This window comes from Centropristis striata, chromosome 20, assembly GCF_030273125.1.
Source record: "Centropristis striata isolate RG_2023a ecotype Rhode Island chromosome 20, C.striata_1.0, whole genome shotgun sequence".
Lineage (NCBI taxonomy): Eukaryota > Metazoa > Chordata > Actinopteri > Perciformes > Serranidae > Centropristis > Centropristis striata.
In genome coordinates this window covers 7,578,168-7,604,373 of record NC_081536.1, presented here as the reverse complement: position 1 = coordinate 7,604,373, position 26,206 = coordinate 7,578,168, and the positions used below count along the sequence as shown (strand labels likewise).

Sequence of the window (26,206 nt, the reverse complement as noted above, 5' to 3'; positions counted from 1 at the left end):
TCTCCAGCTGATGCAGACAGTAATGTAGTAAAAGGAAATACACGATAACATCTGGAAACACTGAGCTGTCCTCAGCTCAACTGAAGCATGTGATGGCACAAAATTCTGCCATTTCCCCGCTGCCCCTGAGGGCACTCATGCCATCAGATCTCCCATATATCCATCATTCCCTGATAGACGCCAGATAAACTTTGTCTTAGTGCGTAGTACCTCCTGTCTGTGTCATTTCACATATCCATTCACTGAAGCATCATGTCAGATAATGCACTTTGCCTCTAATTTTTACAGAAAACTCTTCCACTGTTCCATGGGTGTGGTGAACTTGATTTCTGCTGGAAAGCTTTCAAACTAATGGCACTGTTGAAAGAGAAATGAGTAACCTTGAAACAACACCTTTCTAGCAACATCAATAGGCAATTATCTACTTGAACCATGGAAGGTTTAATCTTTTTTTAAAAAGGTTCCTGAGGTGGTTTCTGCAAATACCATAATCACACGCACAATGAGCTCTTTTACAGAAGCCCTTAAGACCTTTAAATCAAAATGGCAATCAGCTTCAGCATAACATCTATATAGGGCATAATAGCAGCAGCCAGTGTGCCAATCTGCATAAACCAACAGACTCTCCCTGTTAGAGCGAGTGTGTGTGTGTGTGTGTGTGTGTGTGTGTGTGTGTGTGTGTGTGTGTGTGTGTGTTTAGGGGGAGCTGTGGGGGTGTGCTCGTACTGTAGACCACAGCAGCAGACAAAAGCCACAAACCTTAAATTGACAGTGGATGTGACTTGAAGTGTCAAACAGGTGTTGATTGGATGACTCTGGTGAGAGTTTACACACTGCTTTAAGTTGATTCAGATCAGATAAGAAGAATCATAGCTCCTTTTCTTCCCTTACGTGACAGAAAATATGTAGCTTCAAGTGCCAATATAAAACAAATCCATTCCTTGGGCATGCTAAAACTGTGAATATATGTGTTGGCTTCTTCTGTTACAAAACAAACATGTCAGACTAACAAAAGGATGCTTGCACTGTTATGCTGCAGAGTGTCAGGTCTTTGCATCCTCTCCTGATGGCCCCGGGTAACTGATCTTCTTCTGCCTGGGTGATGCGCAGGGTGCCTGAAGTGGGACGGGCAAAGAGGGGGAACTCTGGCCCCGTCCCGTTTCTCCACTTTTAATGAGCGCTGCGATCATGCAGGAGTAAAAGTCCAGGTGGAACAGTTCAGCACTTGCACACACACTCTCGCGGCTCCAAATTTGCTTTTCAATGAAAGAGTGAGGAATCCGGGGAAAACAGCGCAGGGAATTACTATTATTTTAACGCCTGGAGGACTGTTTTACCTTTCAGGTAAGTTTACCGTCATTGCTTTACGAAGATGAACAGCTCAACATGTGAACTGTGTTTGCTGCTGCGTGGCGTGAATTTTATTATCCGCTTTTTTAAATTATGCGTAATCGTGCGTAATGGATCCACTGCGTAAACACATTTCGCAGTTTTGTTGATCGGCTTTCTAAACAACACTAAACGAGGTTTTGGAGATTTTTACTTTTTTTTATAAACTTTTTTCTTTTGCAATGTTTGACTCTGGTTCGTTTCAGCTGCGCTTGTGAAATTGGACATGCTGCCTAAATAAGCGTACCGCTGCTTTAATTCAGTGTTTGTTTTACTTTTTGTTTATTTTTCTTATTTTTTGGGTCATTTTTTCTAGTAAACACCCCCATCCTCTTTCCTAAAGTGATTTTTTTTTGAGTGAATTTATGTGATGATTATTCATACTGTAACCAAAAAACTCTCATGATATGTGAAAAGTTATCCACCTTTTATTCATTTATATTTCATAAAGTCTTTATTTTGAAATGACCTAGTGAAATAACCACAAAACCCCAGAAGTGAATTCTTCATGTTTTATTTTCATTTCTTGAACATTATGTTTGACATTTCTGTGTGTGTTCTGTGTGACATTTCTGTATGGTTTGAAAGAGCCTGATTAAGCACAGGTGGTCTCCATACAATATGTCCAGCAGCAGCCTACAGGCTCTGGCTTGCACTCAAGTCTGTGCCAAGAATTAAAGTAATTCAGCCTGTTCTGTACTTGATAAACAAATAATATCCCAGCAGGCTAAAAGGCTACAGAAATGACCATGTAGAGACATGTTGGCTTTCCTGTGTATCTGATCTCTCTTATGGTTCTTTGGTTTGCTTGTTGCTACAGCACTTGGCACATCGAACATGCTTACAGTACATTTCTGACACCTGTGAATGCTGGGGTTTAACACTCCCTGGCACTGGGTGTGTGTGTGTGTAAATACTGTCTCACTGCACACTGCCGTCACTCAGGAACACAGTTCTGGGCAGGTCATGATACTCAAACAAGCCTCAGTCCCCTTTGGTGCTAACTCTTGTTTCATTTACACCGGCCACCCCAGACAAGGAATGTGGGTGCTATGGAAATGGAGGAAAACACAGTCCATGTGTTTCTGGCATGAATCTGCATGACCCTAAAGTTCAACATAAATGATGAAAAAGATGGAAACAATAACATTTCCAGTGCATTATCAGTGCTTATCAGCAACAACCTTCCGGTGCACCAGTCATAAGTGTGTGTGGTCTGCCCGAGCTTTGAGAACCCATTGTGTGCCATCCTTTGAAATAGGCACAGACAGCTACTTTACATCCTGTTTGCATTACAGACACCGTATACCTGTGGCACTCCTGCCAGGTGTGATTTTCATCCTGAATTATTATTTGCTCCTTCGGGAGCTAAAAATGTTAATTTGACCGCAACCGCAGACCAGCAGTCCTCGCAGAAAGCTGCCTGGCCTCGTAATCTTAGTAAAGGTTGTTTCGTGCATGTAATCCACATTATAGTGAGAATGTTATTCCCAATTGAATTGCGCTTTAATTCCTCAAACTATGTGACCTGTCTGAGCTGCTGGGTCTGAAAGTGACCCTGCACAGAACCTTTCATCTTTTGCAGTGACTGTGGAAATCACTTTGCTTATTTTTTGCACAAGTTTCTCCAAGTTTGTTTGATTTGTGTCCCCACCCAGCAGAAAGGAGATGCAGCAGAAGCTTAGTTAGGTGGAAAAAAGTAGCAGCTGAAGGCCAGCTGAAGCTCTGCTATAGGCACATCCTATCTAAGTTTAACACAGGTGTATGCAAGATACGCAGCACCTACACAGTATGTAACCCACCATGTTTGTGATTTATGATGGTGGTAAGTGGTGAGTCTGAAAGCCCTCACACATGGTGGCCCTATGCAAAGCTATCCAAGCATGTGATAAGTTATCTAAGATCTCAGTAAGTTTATTTTTGATCCTTTGTGTGTGTGTGTGTGTGTGTGAGAGAGAGAGAGACAGAAAGAGAGAGAGAGAGAGAGAGAGAGAGAGAGAGTGAGATTGTGTCTCTGCAAGTCCCCTCAGGATCTATTATCTACTGTACAGGAAACTCCCTACAGTGTTTGTCAAAGGATATCATTTGCCCCACGTTTCACTGCTTGGCGAAGGAGGCACTTACAGGCTCATGCTGAGAATACAAATTAAGAGGTCTGAGATTATTGTCATTTTTGGCACATTTTTCCTACAATTATGTCATGCTCCTCTCTCTCTCTTTTTTTTTTTTTTTGCTGTTTTTGCCTTTATTGGATAGGACAGCTGTACATAGACAGGAAAGGGGGGCAGACATGCAGCAAAGGTCACTGAACGAAAGCTTCTTTTGGACTATTTGTACGCTAAAAGTAGCTTAACGCTGGGAAGCCTGGTGTTCAGTTCGGTTTAGATTTCCTGGCAGGTGTATGACGGATCAGTTTTGTAGTTATCCAGTGAAGCGGGCTGACTCACCTCTCACACGCTGCAGGTCTGTCTCCTGTACCGTAGATGTACATATCTGTCTCAGCTTGTTTCCCAGCCTCAGCTTTCTTCCCCCGCGAGGACAAATTGTAGTTCTGACTGTGCAGCAGTGAGCCATCTGCCTGTCAAAGCACAACACTTTGGAAAAATCATGTCAGTGCTCATGAATGTCAGATAAAAATGTAGAGCTGCATTGGGGAAAGTCCTATCACTGCCAACTGTGGCTATATTAATTTTGCCTTAACATGATATGTTATGTTTGCGGTGTGTGCTCGCTGTAAAAAATACCATCATTAGAGGAGAAGTCATGCCCTTCAGTACACAACAAGCATGTCATGCATGCTTTATGTAGACGCTGCAACTGTGCATGCAAATGGCTGATAGAGGTAACCGCTGCAATTAATTTCAGTTCACTACACACATGTGTTTAGCAGCCAGACAGGACTATGATGCTTTATATCATAAATGAAGATCTAACACAGGATGTTCATGGGAAAGTTAGGGATTCACTCCTGAAAAGGGATAGTTCAATGCTTTGGGAAGTTCACTCATTCACCTTCTTGCCAAGAGTTACATGAGAAGATTAATATTAAGCTCACTTACAGCCAGCAGCTTAGTTTAGTTTAGCTTAGCTTAGCTTAGCATAAAGACTAGAAACCACAGCAAACAGCTAGCCTGGCTATGTCCAAAGGTCAATTTAAGATTTAAAAAAAAAAATCAGTACAAATACAAAAACAGAAAACACAACGACAAAAACAAAAAATAATGTTTTATGGGTATTTGTGGGCTTGACTATTTAATGTAGATGCTTGTATACCATCAAACATGGTTACCAAACGTAGCTATCATACTGCGACACACAGATGATTTTTTGAACCCCAACAATGTTGTAGTAGCAATAATTCACTTGAGCAGTATGCCAGTTTAGTTTGGTAACCACATTCAGTGAATACATTCTCACATCTACCATTAATTCTTGGTGAGGCACAGTGAAATACTGGCTGCCAAGTAATAGCTGTGCACATACATACATACATACATACATACATACTTACTTACTTACTTACTCACTCACTCACTTACTCACTTACTTACTGCCCGTTATGCCTAATTGGCATGTAGGGCAATGGTCCTCCTGGCTGGGGGGTCTGGCACAGGACAACCCTGTCCCGTAAAACAATAACGTTATGGAAACAGCAACAGAAGGAATCAACATGACTGAGTGTGGTGGACTTCAAGGGCTATTGACAGATGCTAATATGAAAGCCCATGGTGAAAGCCATGCACACAACCTACCTTAAAACCACAACTTGCTGGTTAAGACTTCTGTTTTTGTATGAATTAAAACAAACTTTAACCTTAATTATGAGCTTTAATGAAGCTCGTAGGCAGGTTTTGAACCAGGCTTGCTATTTCCCTGTCTCCAGTCTTGCTATCCTCTGTGACTTGTCTGAGCTGTAATTCCCCAACTGGCCACTTGAGGCTGGCTCCAAAAGGGAGTCAATCCTCATTGACCCCAATGCCCAACTTCACAACAGAAACAAACATGCTTGAAGCTTGGTACAACCTCTGTGCCCCTTTTTTTTTGATTAGCTAGGATTTAAGAGGAGTCAGGCAGTGCCAAGATGGCAACAGCCAGAGTCACGGAGGCCACTCACTTCATGCTTCTTTTCAGGTTTTTCAGAAATCTATGGGTGACGTCACAGAGACGTCCATATTTTAAACAGTCTTTGGGATAATCGCTTGCCAGCTCTAGCTTTATATTTAGTATACAGTCAGTGTTAGTGCCAGAGAGCAAAGCTTTATTTGGAGAAATTATGAAATGCTTCTGTCACCACCCACTTTTGTCTATAGACTGATTTACTAATTTTCTTTGATGATGAAAATATGGGGATAGTATGCAGAACTCTTCACTCCAGCAGTGAAAATCATTGAGGATTAAAATGCAATGAATCAAATGACTTTATTGCCATTTTTTTTTTTTTTTTAATCATTATTTATCCAGGAAACTTCTGCCCTCGTCACACTTACACACGTATTCCCAATTGTATACATGACACATCTGAAAACTGACTGCAGCAGTTGGAGGTTAAATGCCTTGGGGATGCTCAGGGGCATCTCAGAGTTTTTTATTGAGTTAGGCAGCACTCTCCCAACCAGCTTTAATCCCCTGGGATCCAATCAGTGATCCCTTCGTCACAGATCAGATAAGACAGATGTATTTATTTTAATTTTTTTTGCGTTTTCAGTAGTACTACATTATATAGCTAGCATGTCTGATGCTAACTGCATCAGATGTTGCTGTATGATCACATGATCCCACGTGACCAGATTGAACCTGCTGGTGTGTGGCAGCAGTGACAAGCATGACGCCATGACAGCATTCGTCTGCCAACAGGGAGGCCTCAGTCAGCTCCATCCTACTGCCTCAGCGTGGAGCAGGGAATTGGGTATCCATCATATGTAGTTCATCTCCCAGTCAGTGTAAGTCTGTCTTAGTTCAAACTTTGTACTATCATCACTACAACAGACCTGCTGGGATGATGTCTTGACCCACTTGTGTTAACACAGGCTTGATTTATGTCTTTACATGGTATAACTTTTACATGACATACACAGAAAGAAATGTTCTGTGTCTACTGTAAATAGACTGTATTTGAGACTGTTATCCATCTTGATGTGGTTGTTGGTGTCAAACAAAGAGGTTGATTGAACACAGTTCCCCATTCCTTACACATTAAATTGTGTCTGTGTGTGCTCTGTAATTGAGTCTGACTCCATAGATCGAGGGAGGGCTCTTACATTCTGCTTTGTCTCAACCCAGATGTTCGCTGTGCAGCTTCTGATACTTTCAGCCTTTAGCAATACCAATAATTGGAAAAAGAGACATTGAGCTGTGCTGGAATACAATTCATATTTGGTCTGATTGATCCTAGAAGGTGGTGCGACAATGTGAGTTGCAATAATACAAATTTCAAGATGTCCTCACATGGTTTACTGATGTTAGAGTCATTCAACATTGTTATAGTTCACAGTCTGGCTGCTGTTTCTCCCCAAATCTCTGGAAAGTGTATCTCAGTGGCACAAGTTTATTCTGTTTTGTTTCCAGCTGACACTACAACACTCACAAATGTTGAGTAAAGTGTCCAAAAATGCTTTTAGTGAGGAAGCAGGAAGCAGGAAATTAATTTCACAGGTTAACAGTGAAACTCTGCTGCTTCTCCCTAAGGTTGGGAGGTTAGACGAGGACATCTGGCTGACCTGCTGAACCAGCACCCAACCCATCATGATCAGAGCATCCCTCACTGCCATCTGCCTCGGTGAGCTACCTGACTGTCTCTCAGCTGGAGTACGCTGCTTTTTAAATCCATCATCCTCCACTACAGTGTTTCACGTTTCCCAAATACTCCCTGAGAGTCAGTTTTCTGTACATTCACACCATCAAACAGCAACATCCTCTGTCATAGAGGTTTTGTGTGTACAGTAAACACCCTGATGATTACGTTACTTTGTCTGCTATTATGTGAAACTCCCTCTGCCTCACCCGCAGCGCTCCTCCTGTCCTGTGCTTGCTGGGCCAAGCCTAACGGATCAAAGAACAAGAAACCAAAGCAAGGTAGACATCATCAACAAGCAGGCCTGTAATCTCTGTCAGTCCCAGTGTTATTGTCTCCACTTCAGTCTCTTTTCATTTACTTATTCAAAAAAATGTAGACTTTCTAAAGCATGTCATAATGTAAAAACTTTCTATATTTATTTACAGGCTGAAAAGAAATAGATGGTATAGAAGATGCACTTTCTAACTAAACCCCATTTCAGTGTTGGGATGCAACTAAGTACATTTACTCAAGTACTGTACCTAAGCACAATTTTGAGGTACTTGTACTTTATTTGAGTATTTCCATTTTATGTAACTTTATACTTTTACTCCACTACATTTAGTTGCCAGTTTTAGTTCCGTTTTAGATCGAGATTTAACTAAAAACTGTTTAATTTGAAGTGATTAGACTTTTTTTTTTATTCAAACATCATAACAGTATATTAAGTAGTTAAAGTGAGACCTATCTTCACAAAATTAAAATGCTGCTTACATAATTGCATCAATACAGATAATCTAATAATATATTTGGAATATAAATAACAATGAATGAGTGGGGCCATTCTGCATAACGAGTACTTTTACTTTTGATACTTTAAGTACATTTTGATGCTGATACTTTTATACTTTTACATTTTGAATGCAGGGCTTTTACTGTAGTGGAGTATTTTAACAGTGTTATATTAGTACTTTCACTTAAGTTAGGAATCTAAATACCTTTTCCATCACTGTCCCATTTGATATTGATTTTACATTTTTTTTAATCCTATGAAAGTTGCTCAGTGATGCATGAAGCCAGAAAAGTTTGATTTCCATGTATGAAATAAACCAGATCTCACAGATGCTTCTGCACTTTTGGGCTCATGGAGCATCCAGCTAACTTATGGTTTAGCCCTGTGCTAAATTACATTGGGATTCAATGATTAAATTGTGCAAGTCTTCCTGACTTTCCAAATGTTTTCGTACCAAATGGATCAAACTCTGATCGGTAAACAAGTCATTTCCTTTAATTCTAAATTGTTTTCAAAGCCTGCCACTGTTCCTTGGGTCTTAAAACTAATAATGTTTGGCTTCCCTCCATGTAGCCAGTCCTTGCAGCTCCCCACTCATTTGTCGGCAAAAGTCTGCCGGATGATGTGAAACTGCAATGACACAAGATTGGTCGAAAATCTGCAAGGTTTCCTTTAACTATCCAGTACAAAGACAAGCAAAAAATCCTCACATTTGAGAAGATGAACCAAATAATGGGTGTAATCAACATGGGTGTAATCAACACCTTAACCATTGTTTTCGAAGCCTCCAGAACAGCATTTCGGCCATCGACATCTTGTTTTTTGTAACCAGTGCATGCCCAGAACAAATCAGGAAGGGCACTTAGTTATCAACTAAACCCAAGTGCTGGCTGGCTTGGTTAGCAAGGGACAGCCGACTCCTTTGTGTCTTACAATGAAGTACAACTGAACACTGGACAAAAAATGTTTCAAGCAAACAGTCTTGACCTGTCTAATATCCTGTCTTTGCCTAAATTTCTCTTCTTCCCTCTGCAGTTGTTCCAGAGATAGAGTGTGATGTCAGGGCAGGAAAGATCAATCTCCCAGAGTTCATAGCTAAATGTCCTGCACACTGTAAGGAGACAAAGCAGCAAGTCTATGGCACAGGCGTGTTCGCTTCAATCTCCAGCATCTGCAATGCAGCCATCCACAGGTTAACAGTAAAGTGATGAATGTGAGACGTCTCTATGGCAGTCACGATAGTCCTTTAACAGTAATATCTGATAATACATCTTGTGTCCACAGTGGCATCATCACCAACACGGGAGGAAAGGTGATAGTGAGGAAGATGGCGGGGCAGAACATCTACAAAGGCAGTAACTCCAACGGAGTGCGCTCTCTGTCTCTGCCGAAGTGGAGGGAGTCATTTGTTGTCTCAGGTATTATTGTGAAGTAAACCATGTTAAACACAGTTCTTTAGAATTAGCTCTCCGAACAACAGCTGGCTCTTTTGTGTTTCAGTGGGGAAACCCAAGAAAGGAGTGATCTACCCATCTACGCTGGACTTCGTGCCCTCAAGACCAACCTATGTGAAGACAAGTGAGAGGAGATTTATCTTTACACTTCCATCATGCTTCTTTTTTTTGTAGTAATTTTTTATTGTTTTTCCCAAGTATATGTATGTATCAATACAATAGACAGAGATTATCTTCTGAAAGCATAACCTTTGAATTTACCCTTTATTGCGTTGAAGCGTGGTTCTTTTAATGTGGAGGCGTCTGCCATTCCATATGTATTTTGTAAATAAGGTATCAACTTTAGACCAGTAACCAATTGGACAATGGTAGCGTAGAGGAAATGAAATTGATACGAGGCAATATATTCATTTTGTTACTGCAATACAGGACGGCACAGAGGCAGGTAAAGCAGCCCATCTTTTAACATCCTCCTCCACCTTCTGAAGGACGGTAGTATAATTCAAATTGGCTATGGTTGGGACAGTAGTTCGAATCAGAACACCTTAGTATTTGACCTCCTTTGTTTGCATCATGCATTTTTCATGTGAATATGAATTTTGGTGCTTTACACTTATTTTGTCATTGGGGGGATTGACAAATGCAAACAAAGTGTTTCACAACAAAAGGATAGGCTTTATATGAAGGCCCATTTCTGCACTTAAAAGAAAAAAATATTGAGAACATTTCTCAAAATATGGACTCATTTTCTAGATATAACGACTTAAAGAATTTCAAGATATTGGTAAACATTATCTATATTTGACTTGCAAAGACTATGCAAAGTAAGTAAGTACCTTTTCTCATTTTGTAATACAAGGTCAGTTATTCGAGAAAGTTTCTGATTATAAGGACCCTAAACTTGCTTCCATAGATTCATATTGGTTAAAACTAAGATAAATCAGATTAAAACATGAAAGGTTTTTAAATGTCTAGACTACATATAACTGTTATTTCAACAGCATTTCACTCACTATATTTTAGCTTTTAAATATAGTAATTGAAATGCTGTTTCAGAGGTTAAATGTAAGGTAGACATTTAAAATCCTGCTCTTTCTAAACAGTTCGAGCCCAGGTTTAACGCAGACGTCTTTGAGTCTACAAATCACCAGATCAGTGTGTTCTGGGGACAAAAGGTTACTACACACACGTCCCTGCGCTCGAGTCTGGCATGTTGAACTTCGCTCAGGTTGAATGAGGAGTCGGAGCGCTGCAGTCTGGTGAAGAATGTGAAGAATGCATTACAGCACAGCGTTTACTGTAGACGCTCTTCCTCCTCGTCCATCCGTCTCGTACACGGCCGCCTTCATCCGTCTTTCTCCTTTCAGGTCAAAAGGAGGCCAAAACCCCTGCGGCCACCACAGTGCTGCCTACGACGGTAGCACCTGAACCCACCACAACTACAACACCTGAACCCACCACCACCACCACACTGGCTACAACTACCACAACCACCACCACGGCACCTCCACCACCGCCCACTACCCCCAAGCCTCGAGCTGCTGTCCATAAAGTCCGGGATGCAGGTGATCTAAACATGCATCAGTTCTGCATACATACATGTACAAAAAGCTGATTGTTTCCTCTTAATCAATGGATCCATGTATGTTATGTGCAGGATTGTGTATTTACTTGGATGCAGTTAACGATCCAATAATACCGATCCACACAGAAGATCCACTGCAGCCGGTGTGCTGCCTTAACCAACCTTTAACTAACATTAGCGGCTTGTAACTAGAAATGCTTGTTAGCCAGAACAAGCTTTCATTTGTGTGAGACTGAGTGATGAAGACGAATGATTGCAGCTGGTAATTACAAGTCACAACTGCAATCATGACAAATTACAGCAGGTCTGTGATGAGGCTGCTGCTCAGTTGCTTGACTGACTTCTCCGTACACTTGATCAGCAGACCTTTCATCGCTCTTATTAAATGAAAACATTATCAGACGGTAATCACTGTGAGTCATCTGCCCTGTTTTGGGTAGAAAAGAAGCTACAGTGAGTAGACAATGCTGCAATATCTTAAGGTATGTGTGTAAATGAGATGGGCGGTGTGCCAGAAAACCTTCCGACCGTCTCTCTCCTTAATTTTCTGTAACATTATCTCTGTCCTCTCCATATTGGCACCCCATTTGTCTTTCTTCTATCTAGGCAGCAGTCACCCATACCTTGCCGCTGTGGCAGCTGCAGGTTCAAGTAAGTGAAGTAAAGCAAACAGGGGTCAACACGTTTGTTTTTTTGGTGGCATGAGGGGGTGCAAGGTGTTGCATTACACTGGGATGTATGCAGGAATATTTGTTTGCATCAAGCATGGGGTGTTACATCAGTTCTCTGGGAATAATGTGCATCAGGATTCAATATATATTCTGTATTAACCCTTGAGCCTCAAAGGATAAAAATGTCTATGTCAAAATATATATTATATACTATTATTATTTTCCACTATCGCTGAGTTAAATCTTTTAACCAACATCAGTGCTTAAGACGATAAAATATTCATTTTTCATGATTTTAACCACTTAATTGTCAGCTTGTTTACATAATGCCAATGTTGTTTTTGAAGGAAAAAATAAATAAAAATGATTATTTCTATTTGCTACGGGGGATTTTTTTTTTCAGAGGCTGGGATATTGATTTTTATTTTTGCAGTTTGATTTACTGAGTTCAATTTTGTAGCCAACATCACCCTTGATCATAACTACCAAATCTATATATCATGTGTTTATAATATACAGTATAACACCATGAACATTTTCATGAAAAAAAACAACACAAAAATTGATTATTTTCTGTTTCTGTAAAAAGCAAAAAATGTCCTTAGTGAGGTACAAGGGTTAAACAAGTTTGTCATTATCAATGGCACAACTTGTGAATTTAATAATGGAAATAACTTCAGTTCACTTGTTTTAAGCCAAAAACTTAAAACAGTATGGCTTGGTGAGGGTTATTAGTTTATACAAAATCCAATGTTGTATATATATTACAAATTTGTTGTGTCTAAATTTGCCCATACTGTTATTCTCAACACTGGGATAGGACAGTCACAGAGTGCTCAAGGAAAGAATCCAAGTCAAGGTATGTCAATACTCTCAATACTGACTCTGTAGCTCTTGGAAAGTCCTTTACACCACTTATAACAATTTAACTAAACCATGGCATTTCTTCAAAGTATTCAGAGGAGGTGGATATCCCAATAGGTTCCCACAACGTACCAGTGCAGGTAAAGCAAGCTTTTATCTTTCAGATGTTTGTTTTTCATTCCAGAAATTGTTTCAACAAGCTCTTTCTTTCTTTCGCATTAATAATTGCTGCATGGCATCTTTGTTTTATATGTGCACAGCTGCTTTAAAATCACTAGTTTTCGAACATAAATTGTTCAATTTCTGCTTTTTTTTCTTTCAAGTTAAATTTTAAGCCAGTGTTTATTTGTTGTGTTCACTGTGGGTGCAGGTAAACTAGATTATTGTTGTTTTATGTTGTCTCATAATACATTTGTCTCCCAATCTTGGTCCCAGGTCTGCGCAGACCAGAGGCAGGGTCTGCTATCAGGAGACAGCCATCCTCTCCAGTTGGCCCAGGTCAGCCTCATCGTTAACACACACACACACACACACACACACACACACACACACATACACACACACACACATAAAAACGGAGTAACAAATCGGTAGACATGGTGGGACTGACAGGGAATGTGGGCCAAGGTCAGCTCAGGGGACGGACGTCTTTGTCGGAACATGAATCCAGGAGACGTAGACCGCTGTAAGTCTCGTATCCACACCCTAAAGCCCCTGTGATCTTCACCCCGGGGTCGCCACTAATCCACTGCATCAAGCATCTCAGCTCACATTCCTTTCACGATAACCGCTGTTCTCTGTCATCAGGCACATCCTCTTATTCTTGTTTTCATTTTTTGAGATGAAAAGAGGCAAATGAAGCCGAGTTAGGGCCTGTAAATACGCCCAGCATATATCCTTTTGTTTTTGATATCATGCTGCGGAGAAAATGCCTCAACTCAAAGCGAAACAGCTGGGCCGCATTTGTGGATGGAGACGCCAAACTGAAGCTCTCTTCTGCTCCCCCCTTTTCTCCCTCCTTTCTCTCTCTTATTCTATCTGCCTGTTTCTCATTGCTACAAACAGCTTTTAACAGGGTTCAGCCGGCTCCACCCGAGCGGACTCCAACCATGAGCCAGTCAAACCCCGGTAAGTATCTCCAGACATTGAGGGGGAGTCCTCAAACTGCACCAGCAGACGCATTCACTGACGTAGACAGGTCTGATCAAACAGGGGAACAACCAGGGCAATAAAACCCTGGTTGAAATGTGTTATAAAGCAGCACTAATGTTTACCCTCTGTGGGATGTGGTGGTTAACTGCGTCCTCCATAAACAGAAATACAATACTTTACTGAACCCGACATGAAAAAATGAGCTGTGAGTATGTCTGGAAAGTGAGCGACGCTGTGATATCTGAATTCGTCTTATCTCCGAGACAGCAGCAAACTCTCAACTCTCTCTTAGATAAGACCATGATGAGAAATGCACTCTGTCAGTACTGTAATAACATCTTATGACAGATCCCATCTGGTCTGGCCCCTTCCCCTTGCTTGTAAATGCTTGCAGAGAGGGAGAAAGAGAGATGAAAGCAGCAGCACCAAGCAGCCCGGTGCTGCTCCCAGAGAGACGCATGACCCGGTCCACAGCGCTGCAGGATCTGGGTCCACTCTCCAAGCCTGTCAAGAATAGAAAGCCATTCAAACCAGTCTAGGTTTGGCTCGCTGAAGAATGCGCTTCTGTTTTTGCTTCTGTGGAATGCAAAACCATAGATCCCTAAAATTAGACGGAGCTATATCCATTTAAATGATGTTTGATTGTATGATTTCTAAAAATGCAGCGTGTGCTGTTTCAAGCTGGTGCATCATTTATCTGACAAACCTGTTACTGCTGAGAATGTGTGAAAGGGTCAGTGCAAAGATCAGGAGCTTGTGGATAATATTGTGATACTTTACTGATGCCCTGAGGGGAATTCTTTAAGCTGGAGGTCAGAGGTCAGAGGTGAGGCCCAGTTACACGGCAGCGCTCCTGGAGCCAGCAGAGATTCACTGTCTCTCTCAAGGACACTCCCGCAGGGTGGAGGCTTGCCGACTTTAAAGTTCACAAGTTTCTTCCTAAGTCGCTTTGCCACCCGGCTGCCCCAAACAGATGTTCTAATTTATTGCTCAGCTTTTGAAATTTACAACCTGGTTTAACCTTGCATTTGTAATGAGATATGCCCACTTGACAACCACAAAGATTCATGAAAAAGCTTCTGTAAAACACATGTAGAGATTTGGTCATCAGATTTGTTTTAGGACTTTTTGAGAAATTGCATATTATAAACTGAGCTACAGCAGAAGGTGAGGATCAGTATCCCTGATCCTGTTTTGACCTTCTGGCCGCAGTGATCACTGAAGTGGCCATGATCAGGAGAGTTAAATCAATCCTTCTAAAGCACCTGTTTCATCAGAAAAAATAACAGCACTGTCTGCTGTATAGCTCTGGGCCTTTGACCAGCAGCAGATTAGCCTAATCTCTGGGTCCTACTATCCACACTGTCCCTAGTTTGACACCAACTTTAGAATAATACTCCCACGCTTCGCTGGGCTGCTGGCTGGGCTGTCCCGGTCCATCCCGGTCAACAAAGACCCTGCTCACTGGATGGGAACCTCAGAGCCCGGGCTGAGTGTTTGTGTAAGCTACCCATCCACCACAGGGAGGGGTTAACTGAGGTGTGTTGTCATGGCTCAATCAGTTCAGACAGATGTGAAGCAGTGTTGTGGTTTCGCTCAGCTGTTTGGGCTTCTAGTGTTCCCTCACTGCCTGATGTTTTTGCCACGTTAAAACTTGTGTGAATAAATAGTGATGCCAAGAGCAGCAGGTAGAAACAGAAAAATGAGAAACACATTTCCTGAGAACTTCCTCTGTGTCTCAGTAGGAAAGTGAAACTTCACTAAAACAGCCTGTAGTCGTTCAGTCACTGTCTGTCTGTCTGAGTGACTACTGTATGTTTAGTGTCTAACTCGAGGCTGAACATCTTGTGCATACCCCACTAATAACGTGCCGGGTTTAGTGGAGGTCACAAGTATGCTCTGCCTTGTTGCTGAACGCAGCTTTCTAATCTTTCCCTGCACAGCTTTTCCCAGAAGGGACTGGGCCCCTTCCTCCTTTCCTCGTCCTGATTGGTTCCCTGGAGCTCGACGACCAGCAGGTAACAAATAAATCATGGATCATACTTCTTTAACAAGTCATGAGCACTTATTCTAATACAAATGTTGATATTTTCTTTAATATCCAAACTGACCAAGGTAAGAATGGTATGGATGCAATATTTTTGGTAAATCTAAGCTTCTAATTTATTAATCCAGTTCCAACTATAAGAGCTTATTCTTACTCAAAATGAAGAGTAGAGAAGAGCTACTTTGGGAGTCCGTTTTGCAATAAAGCATCTCAGGTTGCTAATAAATAACTTAATATAATAGATAACAAGTTATACTATTTCTGTTGTCCATGTTCCCAACAAATGTTGCCTAGTAACTTAAATATTAGTGCTAATGTGGGTGACTTTGATTGGGTAACACTTTATATCATTATCCTTGTAATAAGCATTAAATTAACTATAATTTATAGCCTTTATAAGTCTTTATAAGATGCCTATTTACATTATTATCTGTTCATAAGACTATAAGTGCTACTAATAGCACCATAAACATGTTTATTTTTAGATTATAACACATTGAAGTTAATAATGTTAACATTAATACTCATTTAACTGTTTATAATAATTACAGACATATTTATTGATTTGAACTTATCTATTCTGTAATGGTAGTACACTTTTATTGTTCCACTTTTGTTGCTTTATTTAGATTAATAAAAAATGTATAATTACAATAATTATTATTATAATTAATATGCATTTGTTAATACATTTCTCAGCTCACTCTCACTATGCTTTGCAAGGTTACTATTTACATTTATGTCAAAGTGAAATTTTTCAAAAAATCTATAAATTGTATATGGGCAGCTAGCGGATCTACGATTCTGTACTTAAAGCCAGCGGTGCTTCGAGCTAAATGCTAACATGTGCATGCTAACATTTTCACAACATGGATGTATTAGGACAGATTCTTCTTCCTGTAATACATCCATCTTGCACAATGACTATGCTAACATACAGATATAATGTTTCTCTGCTGTGCATTTAGATGTTAGTTATGCAGCTCCAGACTCAGGATACACGTGGAGTGAGACGGACACACCTGAGGTTCCAGGTAAGTCAGAGTCTAACATAACACTTTGGTGTGTACTGCCCCCCCTTCACAGCGGCAGGTTACTACACCTTGCACTCACGTATGTTGCATGTGCAAACTCAGCATGCGTGTGTGAGGGATACAGTGAGGTATCTGCTGACCATGTATGTGTTGAATTGGCTCCATCTGAAAGTACATGCAATGTGTCTCTCAGGACATTGTCTTTACATGCCATCTGCCTGCCATATGAGAGATTCCTGTGAAGTGTGGAAGAGAAGAGCATAGGGCAGGTTTAGTGTTTGTGCATGTGAGAGAGAGAGACACAGTGAGTGATAATGCTGCACGTTGTTTTCACTGGTCTGGGATTGGTTGGGGAGAATATGCGATCAATCACAACCATGGAAATGTGTGCTCTGCCCTCTGAAGTTCAATGTGGGAATACTAACAGGTTTCACAACATCCTCCTCTAGCTCGGGATCACAGGCCTGATATCTCAGAGTATGAGCGCTGGTTTTATAACTATGGACCGTACCGTAAGTGCTTTTCTATTCTATTTACTGGGAACTAACAGGTCTTGGGGTTCAGGTTTCATGTTGTCATATGTAGGCCACGGATTGTGATGCTGTCAACAAGTCCTCCAACTGATATGACCACATAGGTTGTTTGTTCCTGCCATAGACTGTACAGAAAGTTGGACTACATGACAGCTCCCCAAATGTGAAGCCAAAACATCTTGAACGCCCCCTGGTGGCTGGCTGCACTACCGGTCATAAACTCCATCCACTCCAAGTACTCAAAGTACACGTCAAAAATTAGTTTTTTTCCCCAAGATGGGAAGTAATAAAAATGTATCCGAAAAATAGTTTTTTTATGCTATAAAAAGGGTTTGTGATGTCATGATTGACAGCTGTGGTTGGTCACGATAGTTGGACAGGTATGGGTGTGACCTCTGCGGTTCCACCAGCTGATTGCTACTGTGCAGAATCTGTCTCCAAAATGGCAGTACCTAGCTGTATCTGGGATATTTTGGCTTTATTTGTGTACAATGGGAGGAAGGAGCCAAGTCATCCATCTTTATGTACAGTCTGTGGTTTCTACCTTCCAATACAACCAACAGAAGCTTTTTTTCTAAATTAGTGCCCCTACCAATGGCAGGAAATAAACCTTTTCTCATACCGTAACATAATGGTCACAGTTTTGAACATGTGGTTAAAGCTGTGAAACGGTTGCAGTTTGGTTCAGTTTAGGCTCCAAAAATACTTTAGGAAAAGACCATGGTTTGGGTTAAAATAAATATGTTTGTAACATAACTTAAGTTAAGTTGACTTTTGGTTTCACACAAACAGCGGTCTCCTGGGTGAAGTCCTGTGTTTATTTATGTGGACTTTGTTGCTACGTCCCTTGACTTCCTCCTTTGCTCCCATCATAATGACTATAGCCACTAGAGGTTGCTGCCTAACAATAAATATGGAGCACAATAACTTGCCTGTGCAAACAACCTTTGGGGTCGTTTGATGTAAAAACTGTTTGACTGTTTTCTTTCAGTGATAAAACTTTCCGGACATGATCACCACACTCTTGTGTTCCCAGTTTATTTTCTGACACAGGAAGAGTTTATATTTATTTCTCGTTACTTTAATTTTTCTGAATGAAAGGAGTTGTGGCAATGTCATTAAATCAGAGAGTGAGCTTTTCCTTTAAGTGCTTTAACGGCAAAGCACATTTGATTTGTTTTTAGTCTTAACACTAGAAAATGCAAACCGCTTACAATGTGGCCCATTGACAAGACACAAAAGTGCATGCAAAAAGACCTCATTTTCAGATTATAGGCCATGGTTCCATCGGTTTGATGACACAGCCGAGGCTCCAAATCTAAGTAAAAGGGACATTATGGTTTGGAAAACGGAGTGCCCAAGTAATTTCCAGCATGCACCACAAAAATACCACCACACAACCAGCCAAATGAACCGAATGAAATATGGAGCCGATGGGAACAAGCTGCAACGCCTTGGTGTGTTTACATTTGTTTCATATGATTAACGATCTGTCATTACTGATAATGTCTTTACTTTTAGTGCCTCGCATCTCTGACTCAGACGTCATCCGTAAAGTGCCACTGGATACAACCCATACTAGAGGTGAGCAGTGGTTATTTCATCTGTTGTTCAATAAGTTGTGGGTTTTTTCTAACTGCTGCTGCTTTGCCTTTCTAATAATGAGTAGAGCTTAAATGCAGATGCAATTTTTATCCGTTTCATGACAATCAATCAGCATTTTTGTGTAGCTACCATGGTGAGCGTTAACTTGCTGCTTTGTGGTAGAAATGTGCTAATGCTAAGCCTGTACAATATCATCTATGCAGTGGAGCCAGTGGATGCCTGGAAACCAGACGCAAACCTTTATGAATCAGGTGAGATAGCTTGCACGACTCCCTTTTCTGCCCTTAAAAACAGTCACTTTGCCAGTAAGTCTGCCTCAATTCTGACTGTAAGTACAAACCAAACCGAGGCTAACCGGGTAAAAGCCTCTGGTTTTGTGCTCAGCCTGTAATTGAAAGGATTCAGGGTCAAAGTCAAATGGCATGGTTGCCTGGGGATCACATCAGTTCCTGTTTGGCATACTTTTTGCCACAACAATTTTTGGCTAACATTTGGCATCTCTGAAAGTGGACAGCTGCAAATGTGCCCTATTCAGCGCAACAAACTTTCAGTTTGATTCTGCAAAGGTCAACTTTTTCTCTTGCTTTGTAGTATGAGAGTAGAAAATTGAGGTATATGGTATATTCCAACACATGATTAAATCGCCTCAGAGGTTGAAAGGTAATAACCGTCAATTGTCTTTTCTTTCCACCACCCCATATAAGTGCTGAGTGATTTAAAGGGATTTCTACAATTTTGAGAATGCATATGTTAACGATTATTAAAGGACACAGATGTCCAGTTAAAAGCATGGAAAGTCTCAACAGTATAAATCCTAAACAGCTGATTCAATCAGAATAGCAGAACTCTGCTTTAAAGACTCGTGTTTCTTGTTTTTCAGGTTTCAACGTGAGGGAGCAGGAACCTGTACCCAGAGCACCTGAGCCTGTGTCACAGGGAGACCCAAGTATGTCCTTCATACTTCTTTAAATCCACTATGCACAGAGTTCATGTTTAATTATTACATGTTGAATACTTGTTTCTGATTGGTCAATTAAGGTGTTCTACGGTTATTTATTTCTGAAGGGCAGAAAGTCTAGCACATCATTGCTATGTATCGCAGACAGCTCTGATCATAGACTCTAGAGGACCCCCTTCATTCAATCGCATCAATCTACAGAAAGATGCTGGGTTCATTTCATGTCCGTTACTTGCTAAAGTAATGCTTACAGCTAACTTTTGCTGACTGTGGCTGCAGTCAGTTTGGACATGCTGCCAGGACAGCTCAAAGTGTTGGGAATGTTGGCGTTTACACCGCTATCACAGGAGCTTTGGACCGCTTGCAGCAGAAGGTATTCACAACGATGTTTGGGTCGAATCTTATCTTATCTTATCTTATCTTATCTTATCTTATCTTATCTTATCTTATCTTTTTGATTGTCAATCAGTGAAAAAAGCATGAAGCCAGCAGTGGGAATGTGTTACACATCACCTATGTGCACATGCACAACATGAACAAAACGGGTGCCCACTGGTAAAAATATTGCTCCAAACCGTTACAAGTGAAAAGCCCAGCAGGGTGCTATTACTGCTGTATTGCATGAAAATTGAAAAATTTCACACAATTTACTTGTTTTTGCAGATTGTAAAGTGGACCTGGTATTCCTGATGGATGGGAGCTGGAGCATTGGGAAGAGGCGCTTTAAGATCCAGAAAGACTTCCTGTCAGAGGTGGCTCAGACTATCAATGTGGGCGTGGCTGGACCCATGATGGGCCTCATCCAATACGGGTAAGCTCACTGCTGCTTTTGTGTTACCATCTATCATTTTAAGATAAGAACAAAAACATAATGCAATCATTGTTGTTTTGTCTGAAGTGATGACCCTGTGACAGAGATCAGTCTGAAGTCTTACTCCAACTCCAGAGAGGTGAAGTCAGCCATAGAAAAGATCGTGCAGAAGGGAGGCCTCACCAATGTAGGTGAGTGACCCCTGTCAGGTGACGGCTACAGTAAATGCCTACAAAAAGTGTGAAAGTGAAATGGGTGCAATTATCGCATGGTTTACTGCCCAGGCACATTTTCACATGCAAGGATAGAATTAAATCTAAATTTGCCGCGAGACACTGTTCGCTAAATTATAGTCCTGCTTCTGTAAGCCCTGTTTTTCCTCTGCTCTGACCAAAAAGCTTTCGGTTTTACCAGCCCATGGGGGTCAGCTTTCAGAGAAGTGCTGTTTTTTTATGCTTCAGTTGGTGCGTCAGCATCATGCATCCACTGCCACATGTGTCTTTATGACTTGCTAAATTTTGCATTCACGTACAAATAGTGTTGTTTGTGCCCAGAAGTGCTCTCTAATCATATAACAGTGTGAGTGGTTTTAAACGCTTCCGCAGTCCCCATCAGAGCCTCTCCTGTTCTGCCCTGGCTCAGACCACCAACAAGACTGTGACAGACTAAATGATAGGATATCACTATTTTTGTGAAGATACACAGTTAGCGCAATGCACTTTTTTACAGCGACTTGTGTCTATTTGTATACAGACTACTATGTTGAGTTTTATGTGGCATAAAGTATATTTTAGAAGGTTGCTTCTGCATATATTGGTTAGGAAAAACATGCAGCTCCCAAAAAAAATCACAGTCCACCGAATGTAAATCCTGAGCACTCTAAGAAGTGTATTTATATTTAAGTATATTTTTACAATCGCCCTTTTGTTTAATTTCATACCCTACAGTCTATTTGAGTTTTGATTTATTTGTAAAGTAACAACTTTGTGCATAACAGATTGGTTCTGCTCCCAGCTTGAATGCATTCCTTCATCTCAACCAGCGACCTGTACATAAAGTGGATGTAGTATAATTTTAACCGTCTCCCTGCTGCCCCCTGGTGCACCGACAGGAAAGGCCCTCTCCTACATCAACAAGCACTATTTCAGTGATGCCAATGGAAACCGAGGTGGAGCACCCAACGTGGCCGTGGTGCTGGTGGACGGCTGGCCCACGGACAAGGTGGAGGAGGCGTCTCGGCTCGCTCGGGAGTCTGGCATCAACATATTCTTTGTAACCATTGAGGGGCCAGACGACAACGAGAAACAAAACCTGGTTGAGACCAACTTTGTTGACAAGGTGCAGTATTGTCACAGAGGTTTGTCAGGGCTTTAAAGGGGACATATTAGACAACCCAGTCAGTTTTTGTGGGCTCCCCTTCTAATGTCACAAGCAATATACAGGTGGATCTCAATAAATTAGAATATCATAGAACAGTTTATTTTTGTCAGTAATTCAATTAAATTAGAAAAGTGGAAATAACACATTATATAGATCAATTATACAAACATGAAAAAATGTATTTAATTTTTTCTTATTATAATGATTATGGCTTACATTTAATGAAGACCTAAAATTCAGTCTCTCAAAAAATTAATATTATAAAAGACCAATTTTAAAAAGTATGTTTAATATGGAAATGTTGGCCTCTGAAAAATATGTCCAACTATATGCACTTCATACTTGGCTATTTGACTTAAAATACTGGAAATTGACTTTTCCATCATATTCTAGTGTACTGAGATGCACCTGTACCATAACTCCACCCACAATTAGAGAACTACCTTTACAAAGGTGCACCTTACTTTTTTGAAAGCCAATCAGGGTAGACTGGTCTTTTTTTGGGAGATCGGCTTAAAGAGACAGGTACTAAAACAGAACATTTTAGACACAGGGTGAATGCAGGTATATTCAGGCATTATGAGAAAAATCATGTGTTATTTGGACATTAAAGAATGTAAACATGTTCTTGTCCGACAGGCTGTGTGTCGGACCAACGGCTTCTACTCCCTGCCCGTGGCCAGCTGGTTTGCTCTGAGGAAGGCGGTGCAGCCCCTGGTGAAAAGAGTGTGTGACACAGACCGCCTGGTGTGCAGCAAAACCTGCCTCAACGCTAACGACATCGCCTTCGTCATTGACGGGTCCAGCAGCGTGGGAACGGGCAACTTCCGTACGGTGCTGCAGTTTGTGGCCAACATCACGCGAGAGTTTGAGATCTCTGACACCGACACGCGGGTCGGAGCCGTGCAGTACACCTACGAGCAGAGGCTGGAGTTCGGCTTCGGACAGTACAACAACAAAGCCGAGCTGCTTAACGCCATCAAACGTATCAACTACTGGAGCGGCGGGACCAGCACTGGCGCTGCCATCACCTATGCTGCCGAGCAGCTTTTCAGCAAATCCAAACCCAACAAACGCAAGATCATGATTGTCATTACAGATGGCCGCTCCTATGATGACGTCAGGGTGCCTGCACTGGCTGTCCATAGCCAAGGTCAGAGGTCAAGCACAACACAATCTGAAAAAGGAGATTTAAGTTAGATAAGATCAGGTCAAGCAGTGATTCTGACCTTCCATCTATAAAATAGTCACCATATCACATTTTCACTACATGGTTATTGTTGCCAAGATAATTTGGAGAAAAAAAAATCAACAATTTTAATAATGGAAAGGTTAATTTATAAAAACAGTAACTAAAACTATAATTGTTCAAAAGCATACAAAATAAACAATTACACTCAATGGATTGTGAAAGATGAAATGATAGAAGAGCAACTGGAGTATTTACCTGATATTATTAAATGTGTGTTATCAAAGAAGCTCATTTTTTGTTGTGTTTGGCGGCACCTGTGGGAAAAAGTGAGTATTTCAATGAGAACCAGACTCCCTTTAGAAAACCTCTCATTTTAATGCAGCAAGGTCTGACAGTCTGCCAGCCGTCCCAGCAAAACCGCTGGAACTCTGACCTTAAAAGTACCAGTTAAAAGTGTCTTGTAGTTGCTTACCAATACTTCATTTTTTAAATATCACTGTTATCTTCAATTCTGATACTGATACTCACTAGATAAAAAAACAAAACAAGCAATTATCAGTCAATTTAGCATAACAATAATCTGAAAATAGATTTTTTTTTTACTCTTAACACTTGCGGAAAAAGGCTTTAATCCAATTTTGCAAGTAGTTTTCCCAAGTGTGTGTCAGCCCACAGTGAGGTGTCACCCAGTGTGTGTTTGATGTGACAAACACATGTGAGGCCTGTGTGTAATCTGCTGTCCCTCCCTGTGATTTAGGTGTCATCGCCTACTCCATCGGCATCGCCTGGGCCGCCCAGGACGAGCTGGAGTACATCGCCACGGACCCTGACAAGGAGCACTCCTTCTTCGTGGATGAGTTCGACAACCTCTTCAAATTTGTACCCAAGATCATCCACAACATCTGCCAGGAGTTTAACTCCCAGCCCAGAAACTGAGGACGGACGGACCAAGGGGGTGGAGGGGAGGTGTAGCGAGGGACATCTTGATCCTGGGCTGTCTCAACAGAACACTGATTGTAAATTTACTCACTCTGGCGCCCAGATGGCGGTGCTGGATTGGCTGCAGTGCCGCATATTTGAACAGGGAGGGATTTTGAATTTAGGTGAGGACTGTGGGTTTGGACTAAACAAATCTTACAGTGAATCAGCATTCGGTGCTAAACTTACAGATGGTGGTAATGGTAAAGGGTTTGCATTCACAGTGACGTACCGACATCTCATGTGTACTGTGGTGCCAGTTGTTCTCCGTTGGTGCCATAAAGAAAACTCCTAATCATCTATTTATGGCACAAATAAGTCACCCTTTATAAAGGTTTTATTAGTTGTAACTAAGGTTTTGTAATAGATCAGTTAGAAGGCATTAATCAGAGCAATACTTGGGTTGTGAATAATCCCCTGACAGTAGATGAGTTGATTCTCCTCAAGCATGAAACCTTTGCCTCCAAATTGCACACTTTTAACTTTTAGTACTTACTGCAGCTGCTCTGTTGGATGCAGGTTGCATACAATTTGAACATACAATAGTCATTCATTGCACCTCGAACTTTGACCCTTTTCCCCATATGCTTTGCAGAGGATTGTGGGTCAGAATCGCCAGAAAAGTATGCTGCAAAATTCAATTTAAATTTTTGGCATACTGCATGCATATTAATATTAAATGGTATGGGTATTGATACAAACACCATATTTGCTTATTACCTTTTTTAGTTCATCATGCAAACGTCTCCAATGCACCGTTTGACCTCTAACCTTGTGGAAAAGATCTGCAGTACAACTTTTCAGTGTTTACTGCTGGAGGAGCCAAGGGGATTTTTGGCAACCCAAAAGTTAAAGCCTCAAGTACAACTTACCTTTTCAAAGCGTGCCTTATAAGGAAGTGGTACCAAAATGATAAACATACATAAGACTACCTTACTGGGATATGGTGCTGCAGAGAAATGTAGATTTAAAGCATGCCTAGCACTTCCTCTTATGGCTTAACATACTTCATAAACTTAATAATATGGTGCTTTTTATACCATTCTCTGTAAAGAGGATATACTTTCTTAGAATTGGTGCATTTTAATCTTCCTAATAGGAGAGATTTGATAGTAGGGACATTGTTAAAGTTCCTCTCAAAGACTATGGTGCTGATATTGCTGTTGGTATGAGTGGTAGTTGAAATGAGGATTACGTAAAAGGAAAATCATCAACAGTGAGACGTGAGGAAGGAGGAGCTTGTATATGTTTGTATAGAGAGATGGCAGATCATAAATTTGCTTCTCTGGAATGAAAGAAATTCATCTCATCACTCTTGTTTTCTAACAGCGTGGTTGCTTCTAACACTGCAGGCATTTCTCAGTTTTGTTAAAAGAGTATTTATGATTTTCTTCCTGTTTGTACATATGCATATTAAAAGCCTTTCGCTAATAATGTTCATAATTGATCAATATTTTTTTTGCATTTTTAATAAAATAAAGAAAATTAAGTGAACTTAAAGAAGGCGTCTTCTCCAATTTGTGTCAAAATCGCACTCGTGATACACATTTTTTAGTGATTTACACTTCACAGAAACATGCAGGGATTGTTCGGTTCAATTATTTTTTCTTATTTTGTTAGTATGAATTTCTTGGATTCAGCAGTTTTTTTCTCATTTTTGGTCTTCTCTTTGGCAAGAAAACATTTTACAAGTGGTCCAGAGCACTCTTACCAAGATCTAAAAAAACACATAATCTTTTCAGTCTGCAAATCATCCAAAGCAACAAAACACTTTTCACATTTGAGAAACATAAAATTATAAGCATTTGAATATCATAAAAGCACACTTAGATTATTAAATATGAATATATTTAGATATTACATTAGTATGTTTTTATAAAAGTGTTACTTTTTTAGTTTTTCTGTAAATACAGCAACAGACACTCTGGGAAACCATGTTTACTTAAGTTTATTCACAGCACGTCAATTCGACTTCTGCTTAAGTTCT

The 26,206-nt window shown here is 40.8% G+C and overlaps 1 protein-coding gene across 1 annotated transcript; it reads left to right on the top strand.

The window, feature by feature from the left end:
- Nucleotides 1-1,098: 1,098 nt before the first annotated feature.
- On the top strand, nucleotides 1,099-25,709 carry vit (vitrin). The gene is made up of 23 exons (XM_059358792.1): nucleotides 1,099-1,344; nucleotides 7,075-7,165; nucleotides 7,396-7,461; nucleotides 8,991-9,147; nucleotides 9,240-9,373; nucleotides 9,456-9,533; nucleotides 10,777-10,974; nucleotides 11,601-11,645; nucleotides 12,486-12,524; nucleotides 12,619-12,669; nucleotides 12,965-13,027; nucleotides 13,595-13,657; nucleotides 15,625-15,699; nucleotides 16,697-16,762; nucleotides 17,212-17,274; nucleotides 18,817-18,879; nucleotides 19,104-19,151; nucleotides 19,781-19,846; nucleotides 20,522-20,669; nucleotides 20,757-20,860; nucleotides 21,781-22,007; nucleotides 22,689-23,202; nucleotides 23,999-25,709. Exons 2-23 carry the CDS (start codon nucleotides 7,132-7,134, stop codon nucleotides 24,175-24,177), a joined length of 2,481 nt encoding a protein of 826 aa, XP_059214775.1. The 5' UTR covers nucleotides 1,099-1,344; nucleotides 7,075-7,131; the 3' UTR covers nucleotides 24,178-25,709.
- The last annotated feature ends 497 nt before the right edge of the window (nucleotides 25,710-26,206 follow it).